Raw genomic sequence first — 15,108 nt, forward strand, 5'->3', positions numbered from 1 at the left:
TTTATGCCTTACCAACAACTTTATATATACTGCTCAGCAAAGGTCCTTGCTAGCCATGTTACTGCGTGCATGATATTTGCTTTTATCGTTTAAGAGGTTCTCTCTACATTCAGTTGTAATTTGATAATAAATTTGCACTTACACAAACATGTAAGAAAACTTACAAATACAAGCCACTCGCATTTGTTCATGTATTTTAATTGTAGTGACTATTTATAGAGTATATATATCCATGTTATTATATCTACAATAAATAATGCTGAATGTAAACTTCTCGTTTATTGAAAAAAAAAACGACTAACTCTAGACGTGCAAATATGCTTATTGGTAAATAGTTTAATTTTTTATCGTATCATAAGTTCATCTTTGGGCTGATTGTTCTTCTTTTACTCCACTTCTCCTTCTAGTCTATGCTTAATGAGGGTCCATCCGCCCGTAAGGGCACAAAATGCAGTATTCGCTGTCGAAGACGGACTCCAAACATGTCACCAGTCATGCCCTTAAAGAGTTAATTTTGAAGCACAAAGTGGTAATAACTTACCTCTATGCAATTTCCATGAATTATTAGCCAAATATATGAATTTTAAGCCAAAAGTAGGTCACTGTACGGCGGTCAATGAGAACCTAAATGTACAGTAACCAATTACACTCCACTTGTTTCTACATTTGTATTTAAAAACCTGGTATCTGTCTTTCACTTTATTGTCACTGATAGTTTTTTTATAAGCATGACATTCATTGATGTCTATTTATAGTCTTAATACCCATTTCAGGCTCGTCACCTAGCAGTGTTTTTCTCCCCTCTCCCTCAACACAATCGTATTGCATTCTTCTCATCTCTTCCATTTGCATCCGTTTGTCACCTAGCATTTTTTTCTTCCCCCCACACAATCGTGTTGCATTCGTCTCATCTCTTCCATTTGCACCCGTTTGTCACCTAGCATTGTTTTCTTCCCACCCACACAATCGTGTTGCATTCTTCTCATCTCTTCCATTTGCTTCCCTTTTAAAGATCCAGTCTGAAGAAAAATAAAAGTAATTTATATCTAATATATAATTAACAAGAGCACCGGGTGAAGACAAAGCTCGACTTTTTTTAAAAAAATTTCTAAAAGCAAACACAAACCTTTCTCCCTCCAACACAATACTGTTGCATTCTTCTCAACTCTTCCATTTGCTTCCGTTTGAAAAATCCAATCTGAAGAAAAATGAAAATAATTTATGTCTAATGTGTAATTTACAAGAGCCACCGCAGGGCGGAGGTAACGCTAGACGTTTTTACTTTTTCTAAAAGCAAACACAAGCGATTTAAAACAAATCTTTAAAAAGAAAATTAAAGACAAAAAATAGAAATGTCTAGTCACACTTGTTGTTTTGTCCAAGTATGAATCCTTTCCATAAATAAATGACCAAGCTAAGAAAACATGATAAAAATTTAATCATTTGACGGTGAAAGTCATTTAAAGGTCAATGGCTATTTAAATCATTTCACATATCTGTTTGTGTTGTTTAGTCCACGTATGAATCAAATCGGTACACAATTAACCAAATGGTTAAGGTCATTTAAAGCTCAAAGTCAAGGTCAAGATCAACCTTTTAGAAGGTCTTGACTAAAAGGTTGTTTTGTCCAAGTACGAAAATAATTCATTGATTAATAACCAAGTTTACCAAGCCAATTATAGCAATAATAAGTAAAAATCAAATAATTTGACCTTCAAGGACAAGGTCATACATGAGTCAAGGTAAATTTTAGTTTGATATACATAAAGGTCCTGACCTAAAGATGTTGTGTCTAGATATGAAGTTCATCAATTTATAAATAACGAAGTTATCGCCAGTTACAGAAAAAAACCCAAGAGAACTTCATTAATTTCACCTTGACAGTCAGGGTCAATTTTCAGGTCAAGGTCACATCTAATTTATTCAATATGTTTGTTTGGTAGCAAGTTTTGTTTTGTCCAAGTATAAATCAAATTCGGACATAGATAACAAAATTATGACTATTTAACCAAAATTCAATTATTTGGCCTTGACGGTCAATGTCATTTAAAGCTCAAGGTCAGTTCAATCTTTTAGAAGGTATTCTTTAAAATGTAAATTTTGTCATAGTATTAAGATAATACATTTATTAATTACACGTTAAATTTAATTATAGCAAAATCAATGAAAATTTAATAATTTAACCTTCAAGGTCATGGTCATAAAGAGCTAAGGTCAATTTGAGTTTCATATACATGAAGCGATATCCTAAGTAATATGAAGTCAATCCATTCATTAATAACATAGTTATAGCCAGTTACAGCAAAAGAAAAAATCAATAATTTGACCTTCAAGTACAAGGTCCTTTATTAGTTAAGCCCAAGGTTTCTGCTGAACTTAGAGGTTTATTCTAAAAGATTACTTTGTTCAAATTTGAAGACAATCCATTCAAAAATAACAAAGTTATAGAAACTTATAGCAAAAATCAGTAAAATAATCAATTAAAACTTAGACATTTGACCTTGAATGTCAATGTCATTAATGAATGAAGGTCAAGTTTAGTCTGGTCAACTTAAAGGTCTTCTCTATGGGGTTGTTGTGGCAAAAAATGAAGACAAGACACAGAGAAATTTAAAAAGTTATGATCAATGTTAATGCTTGAGGACTGCAACTGAAACGGCAACGAAGCCATCACATTAACAATACCTCTTATTTATTTATTTTTTCATTTTTTTTTTTACTAAAAATTACGTTTATAAGTAGTTTTGTCTGTATTAGTAAAACGTGCATATCGGTCGTTATCTTTCATTATCTTTTTCATAGAAATATGCAAAATAATTGTTTTTGGCTGACATAAGAGTATGTAGAATAACAGCGTGTTTTGTGTTTGCCTGGTGATTTAAAGAGTAAACTTGTCAATTTACCAAAAAATGTTTCAAGGATAGGATGAGCCAGGGATATATACATTCCTGGAAGGACATAAATTCTCATTAATTCTTATTAATTCATTCCTTTACTTGTTAATACATGTATATCGGTCGAAAGGACAATTAATGCATTATTTTGATAGTTTACGTGTTTGAATATTTTTCTTTATTTTTAATTTCTATTCGTGTTGAATTGTAAAATGACGCTACCTTCCATAGAATAATTACGATAAGCACATCAATAAGAAGTCCACCCAGTACGCTGAGCAAAATTATCCACCAGGGTAGACGTTGAGGAGGCGGCGACCATTTAGGAGTCGAGGACACTGACACTGGCAACAGATCCGAGTATACCTGTGAGCAATATTTTAGAAACGGTATGCGAATATCCAACACTATTTATAAAATGCCTTAGATATAAGTGTGATGTACCAGGGTATTATATTTGAAGTTCGTGTGTGTAGTAATACAAGAACATTCATTTTTCACATGTATAAATATTCTGAATAAAATATGTTTAAAAGCACATTCATGTTAACCTTTTGAGTTATGAAACGAAGGCCATTACATGCTAAGATATAAGTATTGCTGCACAAAGAATGAAAATAGGCAACATGGAAAAATAATAAGACATCACATTGTTTGATCCACCATAACTTTTAATAGGATAGTATATAATATTCTGCCATTTCGTGTGTCTTCTAAAGGTCAAATAGGTGTAAACATGACCTGGAGCGACAACAAAAATTTCACTTTTCATTCGTAATTAGATAAGATTTGTAATAAGGAAAGGGGTGATGTTACTTGGCCGAGTTTTCGAAATTCAACAAATGGAAGGATATCAAATACGTACCGATTCGGATTGTTCGGAGGCATCAGTTATCAGCCGACTGAGATCCAAGAGTCTAACATAAGCCTTTGATCTAATCTTTATGGCACCGCCATCCTGTTGTTAAAATGTGACAGACAACAAAAAATTATGTATGGTATGTTAACTCACATATCTCAGGCTTCTTTTAAAGTAAATAAAGATATACATGTACATGTAAGTGCCTCGTCACCTAGTCACCAAGGACTCTGTTCAATACAAGATCATACAGTACAGACACTCATGATTACTCGCACTCACTGTAACCTTTTAAGAAGTGAGGAAATCGGTGCAAGTGTGACATTTATCTCACACAATAAAGACGTATTCTTTTATAATTGCTCAAAATAATTGTCGGATTTATTAATTACACATTAATACCTTTTTTTGTCTCATTCGCATACATACTTTTTATACATTTATTTTATAAATATTAACATAAACACATGCATACGACCATTCTATGACAGTATATCAATGAGAAACATAGTCAAGACATATTTCAGTTAGACGATAATCAAATAGTACGATTACAATGTATATAAATATAATGTTAAAAGTTAGGTTACCATCAATAATCGGAAATTAAAAACTGCCCTAAAATATAATGTTAGAAACTGAGAACTGTAAATCGAAGTCCTTACTCGAGTATAGTGTAAAACATTTTAAAAGATCGTATGTATGACAAAAAAGCTTACCAATAGCGTCGAGGGAAAATAAATTTGATAAGCTATAATGGTACCTTGCTTATTCGATCAGAGGAAGATTATTTTCTAACAAATAAATACCATTTGTAATTAAAAGTAAGATTGGAAGAATACATTTGCATACCGATACTTTATCCAATATATCTCCCGAGGCAACATATTCTAACGTGACCACAGCACTCTCTCTTGGTGGAATGTCATAGAGATTACATTCATATCTGGAACAGTCTCCCTCTGCACAATCCTGAACAATTAGATTATACCGTATCATGTGTTGCCTTGGAAACATGTATCTTACATAGCATTTTGTAATATTGGTTGTTTTTATCATATCGGATCATGCGACGACCAATACAAGAAAAATATTGGACGGTCATGAGGTTCAACCGACATTTCGCTGGCTACACAATTATGTTTTATATTAATACAGGAAACATCTCACAAAACCATATCAAAAACCCCATGTCAATCAATACTTTTGTCTTGAAGCATTATCAAATATAACGAAAGATATTCAATATAAATAAAAATAAAACACAAAACCTAAATTTATCAGAATTTACCAACATGTACTCGTATTACTGATTTAAAACTTTAAAAACTTTACAGTACACCCAATGATACGGAAAGGAAGAAGAAAATACACACAATGTTTTTCATGTCAGCAACAGTTTTAGATTCCCGAATATTCTTATCATTTTCTTCAAGCGTCTCGAGATATGTAGGTCCCATACTAGCGGCATGTACGACAGGGGTGGTGTTGGTCGCGTCCGGTAAAGAACAAAACACTCTACACGGTGGTGGGCAGCTCCACTGACAAATGCAAAATAAAAATCACAAATGGGTATACTAGCATTTTCTTTTTTCAATTTTTGCATCATAATAATTGAATGGAAGTGGTTCCATAGTAACTGATATAATTACAAATATGAGGGTTGATATTTAATAGCCGACACAATAACTTTTACAAAGAAGAGAGTCTTTCACACAACGGAACTACAAACAAACATGCATCCAATCTTTTAAACTTGATATTATTCATAAGGATGGTGTGAATCTCCATAGCAACAAATGAATATATTCTTACATTGGCTGTATTAAGATAAAGGAGAGGTGAGCCGCCCTGTTGGATTTGCGGGTATAATATCAGGAGTGTCGATGTGGGCAGAGAACTCGGTCCTTTATTTCGTAACTCGTATGTGTGTGATATCAGATATTTCCTTTCCTTGTCTTTTATTGTTAGGGGTATAGGTTTTGATATCCTAAAAAAGATGAAACATTTATTACAGTATTTGACAAATTTCTCAACAATACTTTTTGAAGTTTCGAAGAAATGTCATTAGACAATAGTCTGATAAAGACTTCAGGTGCTGATCCTGAAACGCTATTTCTTTGTAAATATGAATTAGGGTTCATTTTTGTGTATCATTATTTATCGAAAATGGTTGAAAATCATTATCAATTATTTGAAAAGCGTCTGTTGAATGCTGATACAAATTTGTTGCTCCTGGTCACACTAACTGCTTATTAATATTAATTGGGCTCCGTATGATATTTTGTCAAACAATGGTGAATATCGATCTCAGATAATGCCAAAATATGAAATATGTTCACAAACAGTGAATGAATTACTCGAAATATGCAATGTAAAAATCAAATATAATTATTTACGAGAAACATCGATACAGCTTACCCCGTAATGGTGGTTGCCACTTGATTTCTAACTTGTACATTGATAGTTTTCACGTTATCTGCTGGTACTAATTCCGTACTTAAAGTGGTAGCATTAAGTTTAAACTCCAGCTTAGTGTTGTTGATCGGATCCGGTACAGACATACTTAACTGAAACCTGTAAATTATGTTTGTATAAGATGTAATGTCATAATGTAAAATGTAATAATTCCTATCCCGTACCGGATTATTTCGATGAAAAAGTAGGCATCGGATCATGAAGTTTGGTGTAGTCATAGTCAATAAGACCATGGGAAACCTGTCTGGAAAGGTAAAGAGGTAAACAACACTGACTGTTGGAAATGACAGACTCGGTTTAACTGAGTTTGTATATGAGCGAAATGCCCCATGCCCCCGTGGTACCGGCTTATGTTGTATTTAAACCTCAAAACAAAATGTATTTGTAAGACACTACCCCGAAATACCCCTCACTGAGATGAAGTAGGAGGCAACGTTTTGCAGTTGTCACACAAATCTGTACACGTGCTGTTGTGAGAATAAAAATTCTGACAGGGGAGATTCCCCGGAAGCAGAAAGAAAACAAAATTAAGTCAGTTGAAAATCGCATTCTTATTTCAATTTGATCATGTCATGATAATTGTCATAAAAACAACAGATAAAAAATAAATATAGCTTTTAGAAATGACGGTAATATGCATTGCCCCACCATGTGTATTTAATTTTAAGATTTCAATCCCTTTCCCTTGCTTGAACCGACTTGAAGTGATTAATAGTTGTGACTTTGCCACATGAGTAAAGCTAGACAAGTCTGCACATCTTTTCTGTCTGTTTGCCGACTTACTTTAAAGAAGTTGGTTAATCCATTTCAGGCACATGTTTTCAGAATGGTTATCATAGAATATAATATATTCAGGGTTACCAATAAAATTAAAGGACATCTTTATACCTTACTCCATTGTTAGCATACAATGGATTCCCGAATGAACATGCCAGTAATAATTCGTTTTCTGTTATTTTTGGGATATTTCTTCTTTGTAAATAGTCGAGGGATTCGATATCTTCTTCATCAGAATCGTCAGTTCCAAAATTAACAAAACCACAATTGATCTCCGAGTCCCCATACACCTTGGTAACCTTGAAGAAAACAAGTTTAAGATGACAAGACATTGTTTGTATATACTACAATAAACTTCTTATAAATACAATGGTAGGATACTACGTCGTCGCGCACCTGCTGAATGCAACCACACGGACAAAAATCCGTCGACTCGAAGGTAAAAAAATCATCAATAAATCTAAAAACTTTTTTTACAATTATCTCAAAGACTACATATATTCTTTGGTCGCTACATGATTTTTTTAATACTCTTACTATTTCTTACAATAAAATTGTATTTAACCTTCGAGTCGACGGATTTTCTGTCAAGAAAAGATCCGAGTTGGAGAATTCAGGAGGTGCGCGATGAGGTATTATCCTTCCATTAGTAAGAGTATCAAAAGATTATGTATCGCACCAAAGAATAGCTATAGTCCCTGAGATAATAGTAAAAATGTTTATAGATTTATTTCCTGGTTTAGTCCTGAAAACGGGATGACTAATTTTTTCTGAATGCTCCCACCCGGACTTTTCCCACAACTTATAAGGAATAAAGTTGAATACATTCTTCAAAAATATTTTTGACGTACTGGAACATAAACCGAGTCATTTTATACATATTTCTATTTGGTTTTCAGTTTTTCTTAATTTATGTTATAAAAATGGAAAATGCTCCCACTCGAACTCGATTTAGTCATGTTTACACATATTTCTATTTGGTTTTAAATATTTCTATTCAGAAGTCAGTTTTTCTTAAATTATGTTATAAAAATGGAAAATGGTCCCACTCGAACTCAATTTCAGAGAAGCTCCCACTTGGACCTAAATATATACAGATTTTGAAGGCACATTGCTGTGCTAAGACATTATTATCCCGTTTCAAGGCCTAAACAAGGCAATAAAACTATTAACTTTTACAATCAATCTCAAGGACTTAATCCATTCTTTGGTGCGCTTTATGTTTTTTTTTGGATACTCTTACTATTTCTAATTTAATTGTATTTTACCTTCGAGTCGACGGATTTTCTGCAAAAAAAAATGACCCCAGTGGGAGCATTCAGCAGGTGCGCGGTGACGTAGTATCCTACTATTGGATTAGGATTTAAAGAATTTCTACCGTTTTTAAAAAGATTAATTGATAATGCACCATATGCACCAAAGTCCGAGTATGTTTGTATAAAAAAAAAACAAAAAAAACCAAAACACAACAAACAAACGTTTCTTACCTTCTGGTATTGAAGAGTATTCGGAAATGCTATAAAGAAGTTAGAGCTGTAACTAGGATCTCCTTCTTTCAAGATGCTAACATCTATAGTCAATGTGGATGCGCCGATAATGAAATAGTCTTCGGATGTGCCATAGTCAGCCTTAGCTTTAAGTCGTAGATCCGTCTTACATTCGATATTTGGACAATCTTTTTTAAAGTAAATCTAAAAATATACATTTTCACAAACATCTCCGTATATAAGAAACAGCAATTCAAATGTAAATGAGCCGATTTACTTCTAATAAGATCAAATAATGATTATTCTAAATTGCAACAGAATAATGACTACAAAACAGTGAATAATTGGTATAATTCAAATCAAAATATTTGTGCTTAGCTTGTTGAATTTCTTGCACATGTATAGATAGTTAATGCGAATTTACATTACACTAACAGTATGTCATATCTGAACTAACAGCGTGGAATACTAAATAAACAGCTACTTGCATATCATTTTAAATCCATGAACACAATTCATATAATATTGGAACATGTTCATGACATGTTTGAGTGGCAAACCAATGCAAGTCATATTTCATTTGAGTTCACCAGACCTAAATCCTTGATGTTTTTGATGATATTAGTAGTTGACACAGATATTTTTTCTAACATAATCTAGTAAATCCTCAAGTACTGATAAACGGACACTCAGTTACAACAAACTATGAGGTTTAATTGGAAGTGGCCTTTACCTTGAATAATCTCGTTCAAACAAAGTTATTTACGTAGAATTTAAAACCTAAGCCTAAAGACTGTTTTGTTAGGGTCACCCTACCCTTCGCGATTCGTATTGTAGAGGCATGGTACGGAATGGTTTAATCGCCGCACAATAGAAGAACTGCCGAACGTCGGAATTTAGAAATAGAACGTACAAGATGACATCTGAAGAGTAAAAAATGATTTATTGTGCCATTCGGTGACATTATCGGAGGTTTCAATGTCAACATCTGACAAAGGCCCATGTATGATTTTCAAGGACAACAGGATATGAACATTTTCTCCGGATTTAGATTTTCAGAACTGATTATGATTAATAAAAATCAAACCTACTCTACCTATTCCTGGAGAGCATGTTTATCCTTACAACACAATTTTTAGGCCTTATGAATACACTTACAATTTTAGTTGATATTAGTATCTGCTTGTCTGGGGTTTCTCCGTCGAATTTATTGATAGTGGGCTGGACACGAGCACTCCCTGGTATGCTCAATACTTCATAACTGGCTTTCATTCGAACAGGTGTCACCAAGTCGGATGTTGACTGTATAATTAATAAATAATTGAAAAACAATCGACAGTTTAAAGGTCGTATGTGTGAGTGAACAAATTGCAATATGAACCAAAGGTTTCTATATATTTTCATGCATTTTGTAAGTTTATAATATCGTTTTATAGATGTTTTCATAAATTTTCAATTTTTATTTATTTATCATTGTCCAATGTCGTGACAAGGTGCGTTTAAACACTTTTGGATTTTATTTTAATTAGTAATTGGGTAAAATAGTTTTAAAAAGAAAATATGTCATATGATTACCTTGATCAGAATATCCTTATCACCAATACATGATCTACCCCCTGAAAATATCTTCTTTATAAAACTATCCACATTGCCTCCATTAGACTGAAAAGCTATTCTGTTATACTCCCACATATAAGTGTCTAACTCTAGGGTTACATTCAGTTCTGTAAATTACAAAATCACGAACAATAATAGCAGGTTGTGTAATTTTTTCATTTTCTTTGCTTTGATGTGTTACTTATTGTATCATTATAAAAAGGGCTGAACGTCTTAATTTGGTGGCCATTTTGATGCACGATGCACGATTTAAAGATATAATCTATGAAATTCTAATGATAATTCTAAAATTACAATAGGAGCATTTAATTATATAGATAAAATATCTGCCTACTGATCTGTAACGATTTTTTCTTGTTTTTTTGTTGGTTTTTTATTTTTGTTTTTCATAAACAGTTCTTACTTATTTATTTGAAGGGTAATTTTATTTCTGTTTTTTTTTCATAAACAATTCTTACTAATTTATTGGTAAAGTATTTATTTTAACGAGGCCATGTAGCTTCCATGAAATTATTATCAAATCTTTAATTTTTTATAATAATTATTTCAACAACTTTAATAAGCACATGTTTATAAATACTATAATACATGGATTCCATTCGGACAATACACAAAATACATGCTGTAATTTCTTGAAAGATATTTATTTAAATTCACACACAATACAGTACATCCATGAACATGATTTTAAATGAATTGCTTGTCAATAAACACGCAACAATTATGACAATAAATAATTGTACTTAAAATCCATTTGCATGAACACATTACATCAGTACAATAACGAGTACGATTCTAGCGCAAAGAGTGTCAATTGAAACAAAAGGATAATAATACACTGTATTTAATATAATTAACGATTCTAGCGCAAAGATTTGTCAATTAAAACCAAAGAATAGTATTTTTTTGTATAAATTCTAATTTCAATGTTAATGTTCAATTACCAATAGTGTTGAATTGCCTGTAGATGTAGTAAAAGCAAACATTGGCCCTGAAACAAGGTACGACATCTGTACCAGATGTAGATGGACATAACTGGGTGGTATCTTTATCTATCTGGCTGACACTGGGCACTAGTGAAATTTCTATGTTGATTACAGATTGACCGAACAATATATATGCTTTATCAGAGAGGTATGCCCCTACTGCTATATCTGAAATTAAAGGTAAAAAAATCACGATTACTTTTTTAAATTGTTTGTTGTTTTTTTTTGTTCTTTTTTCTTTGTTTTTTTTCTGTTTACTTAAAGGCTCATTATGCCTCCGAAACGTTTTCTTTTTATTTCTCAAATGCTTTTTAATGTCGATGTACTTTAATAGTCTCAAAATAATTACTAAATTACATAATGACAACCTGAACCAGCTTATTCGATGTTGTTTATTACCATTTAGTACTGTTATAGTGAATAATAAGTATTTTGTATGAAACTCAAAATACTGCTTTGTTCACATTATACTGATAGTTTCACATTTGTGATAACTTTTTTCAGGTAACAAACATCTAGCATTTCTAAAACCATTACTTAAACATTTTAAAATTCATGTTTGCCCTCTCTAAAGAAGTAAAAATTTATTTGTTCCTGAGGCATAATGTGCCCTTTAAATGGGCTTGTCGGTTTAAGATTCACTTTTAGCGTTAAGAACCTTATATTTTAGAAGCTATAGTCTTTTTGTTCAAAGAAAGCCAAATGTACGGGTTAAAGTATGCTTGTTGTACTGATGGGCACAACGGGGTTTTTGTGACCTTCTGTCGGTTGAAATAAAAAACTGACACAAGTGAATCATGTCCGGCGTTTCTCAAAATTAAGCAAAAAGTAAAAACCATGAAATTAACATATACTGAAACAAAAAAGAAACTTTCTCCAAGTTTGAATGTAGATATGTTAGTACAGTATTTCAATCCTTTTGAAACTCGATTTTTACGTTGAATAAACATATCGAGCTTTTATACGGGGATTAGCTGACCGATTTTGCAAACAAAACGAGTTTTACAAGCTACTACATGTATATAAGTGTGTACATCTAAGTGGTACCCTTGAACAACTGGCACATACTTTGCGAAAGTTTCTTTTTTGGTTCAGTATATTAACTTATTTCTCATCAATTGTGATCAAGAATATACTCTGCAACTAAAATCGCAAATATGTACACTGGCTAAAGTGCACTTAGTTTTTATCTTAGGTCAACATGATGGCTCTGTCATAATAATTATAACAAAGATAATGTAAACGCCAGGTAACAAAAGAGCTATCTCTTTAGGAAATATCCGAGCTAGTGCATGCCCCCGATATTTAGTGTCAACAGAGGTAAAGTGTTGTCTTATTTTTTTGTAAACTCGCACCAAATACCGAAAATCAAAGACTGATATACCTTTGTTGTTTACCAGGCGTGATGAAGAGATGTAGAAAAACCTAGTATGCTAAAATAGCTTTTATAATGCAAATAAGGAAATTCTGCTAAACTGATTATAAGATATTTAATAGCTTACCATTTACACCATCATTGTCCATGTCTACTGCTTTAGAGAAAGAAAATCCAAACGACCTGAGTTCATCGCGAAAAGAGTCTGCCTCAATTCTTTGTGAAAAGTGAGGCCACACACCCGTTTTACAACCATTATATATATAGATGGCGCCTCTCAGGTCATCCTCATAGGGGGCGCCAATCACTATATCTAAAAATAGCAGCAAATAAACACATAAAAATATACACCAAATCTAAAAATAGCAACAGCAAATATGCAACATCAAATTTACACACAAAAAAGTAAGAATTTTGAACGACATTGAAATGAAAAAACTGCGTTCACCATTAAGGCCATTTTGGAATACGTTTAATGTGGAAAAAACCCATAGGCTATAACAAAACCATGGCCATATAAGCCTAAAAAGATATATAAATGTGAAAACATTGAAAAGGGTTAGAAAACATGATCATATCACTTAATTAATATACATACCGTTATATTTGTCTTTACTTATATCTCCTAAACTAGCCATTGCAGTGCCAAATCGCGCACCAGAACTGTCACTTCCGGTCAAAGTATATGTCATAGGTTGAAAAGTCTAAAATAAGCAGAATGTGTTGGGACCAATATAAATCAAAACATTGGGAATAATTATAAGTTGAGCCGTCCGGTTAGCTCAATATGTAAAGCGTTGGACTGTGAATCGGGCGCAGCGGGTTCGATTCCTGGACGGCGCAGGTCACTTTCGTTGTGATTGATCATGAAATATTTTCTACGGACATTCGCACTAAACCTCTGCTCTGGCATGTACAGAAGTTTCAGTTTCTTGCGAAAGTGAAGGCAACTAGTACTGGTAAACTGCTTGACAGCCTGCTCAGGAACGATGCGGTGGTTGAACTGTGCTCTGGTAAATTCAATGTGGCTTACTGTGTGTTCTGGAGTGAAAACTACCAACACCACAACCAATTATAAGTTGGCGTATTTAAAAACTACATCTCTTTATAACATAATCTTTTTCAAAAACAATATAAATCGAAATAAAATCGTGTTTCTTACTACATGTATATAAAAGTGTATTTTTTATATTCAAACCTTTATTAATGCCACTGGCAACTCACTTTATTACATAAATGAAATTATACACATGAAAACAAAATAATGCTATGAATCATTAAATCTCTCTACCTTACAGTAAGTATGTAATATCAAACAATTATATCGAACTCGTTCCCAGCTACCTTACGGCATAATACAGCATGTCGATGGTGCTAATTATATCTCTTAATTATATTTAAAAAAAAAAAAAACAACAACAACAATATGTGGCGCAGGGGTGGCCTAGTGAGAAAGGTGTATGCCTCTTTAACATAGGGATAATGGGTTCGATCCCTGATCGGGTCACGACCATCCTTCCTTCATATGACACCAGTACTGGTTTGTTCCAGGAAGCTGACTCAAAAGTGATTAAAATAAGTTGCAAAAAATTGTTCCGCAATAAAGCTTAAAAATCATTTTATGATCTAAAAATAGCTGCAATCAGTAGTCAACAAAACAAATTATTATATGATGTTGCCTGCCTAAAAAAAATGTGTTCGGGATACCTGAAGGCTTTTTTGTTGTTGTTTTCATTTTCATATATTAACAAATTACATTAATGAATATATGCATGTATCCATTTTGAAATTATATCGTGACAACTTACCATGGAACCTTGTCCAACACGATCTTGTCCAAGATATACAATAACAACTCCGGTTTCCTCGCGCTCACCTTTACTGTAAAATGGTGCCGCTACCAGGAGATCGTCCAATCCGTCATTATTCACGTCAACTGTACACAGAGAAGCTCCAAAGTAGCCATTCACAGGAATCTATAAAATGAAACAGAAAAACAAAATAACGGAACAAACTGTTTATTTTACTAGTATTTAATGTGATTCATGATTTATTATGTTCCCCGTCTTCGTTTAGGGTATTTTCCTCTTTACTACCGTTTATCAGTTTTTTTTCTTTTTTCGCGGGTATCTTATTTTAGCTATATTTCCGTGCACTAGATATCGTGAAAAAATCGATCGATCAGATTCAGTTAAATAGTATACGAGAAATTGACAAGTTCTGTAATTGTGTTTCCTACTTTCATTTTGCAAAATCCGGTAATATTACATTACCGTGAAATCGCCAAATGTGTCAAACATAAAAACAAACCATATACGTATTTTATGCATGGTTTTAAATACATTGTCATCCATTCTATGATATTTTGTTACAATAATTTAAAACAATAACTGAAATTATCCACCATAATACACATGGACAGTAACCAAACGGACGGACATACCAGAGGACGCATGCTTCTTATGTAAAACAACAATTTTCAGTGTAATGTAAAACTGATAATGTGACGCGTACAAAAAAAGTTCGTATTACAAAAAAGAAGAAAAATCGAAAATTGAATATATTTATCAATTCGATTTTATTCGTTTTTTTAAAGTTCATCTAAATAATAGATATACGAGGGTGTCCAAATTGT

At 32.8% G+C, this 15,108-nt stretch overlaps 2 protein-coding genes across 2 annotated transcripts; both read right to left on the minus strand.

The window, feature by feature from the left end:
- Window positions 1-260: 260 nt before the first annotated feature.
- LOC132721947 (integrin alpha-9-like) lies at window positions 261-8,725 on the minus strand. Its single transcript, XM_060706335.1, has 10 exons — window positions 8,496-8,725; window positions 7,120-7,307; window positions 6,175-6,330; window positions 5,569-5,743; window positions 5,130-5,294; window positions 4,606-4,725; window positions 3,760-3,852; window positions 3,117-3,260; window positions 1,127-1,198; window positions 261-1,019 (listed from the first exon to the last, which is right to left on the minus strand). The coding sequence occupies exons 3-10, from the start codon at window positions 6,315-6,317 to the stop codon at window positions 864-866; spliced, it is 1,068 nt and encodes a 355-aa protein (XP_060562318.1). The 5' UTR covers window positions 6,318-6,330; window positions 7,120-7,307; window positions 8,496-8,725; the 3' UTR covers window positions 261-863.
- An 847-nt stretch (window positions 8,726-9,572) lies between these two features.
- On the minus strand, window positions 9,573-14,445 carry LOC132721948 (integrin alpha-4-like). The gene is made up of 6 exons (XM_060706336.1): window positions 14,282-14,445; window positions 13,072-13,177; window positions 12,601-12,786; window positions 11,057-11,266; window positions 10,071-10,219; window positions 9,573-9,797 (listed from the first exon to the last, which is right to left on the minus strand). Exons 1-6 carry the CDS (start codon window positions 14,282-14,284, stop codon window positions 9,588-9,590), a joined length of 864 nt encoding a protein of 287 aa, XP_060562319.1. The 5' UTR covers window positions 14,285-14,445; the 3' UTR covers window positions 9,573-9,587.
- Between the last annotated feature and the right edge of the window lie 663 nt (window positions 14,446-15,108).

The sequence above is a fragment of the Ruditapes philippinarum genome, unplaced genomic scaffold (genome assembly GCF_026571515.1).
Source record: "Ruditapes philippinarum isolate M1 unplaced genomic scaffold, ASM2657151v2 ctg14656_1_1_1_1, whole genome shotgun sequence".
Classification (NCBI taxonomy): domain Eukaryota; kingdom Metazoa; phylum Mollusca; class Bivalvia; order Venerida; family Veneridae; genus Ruditapes; species Ruditapes philippinarum.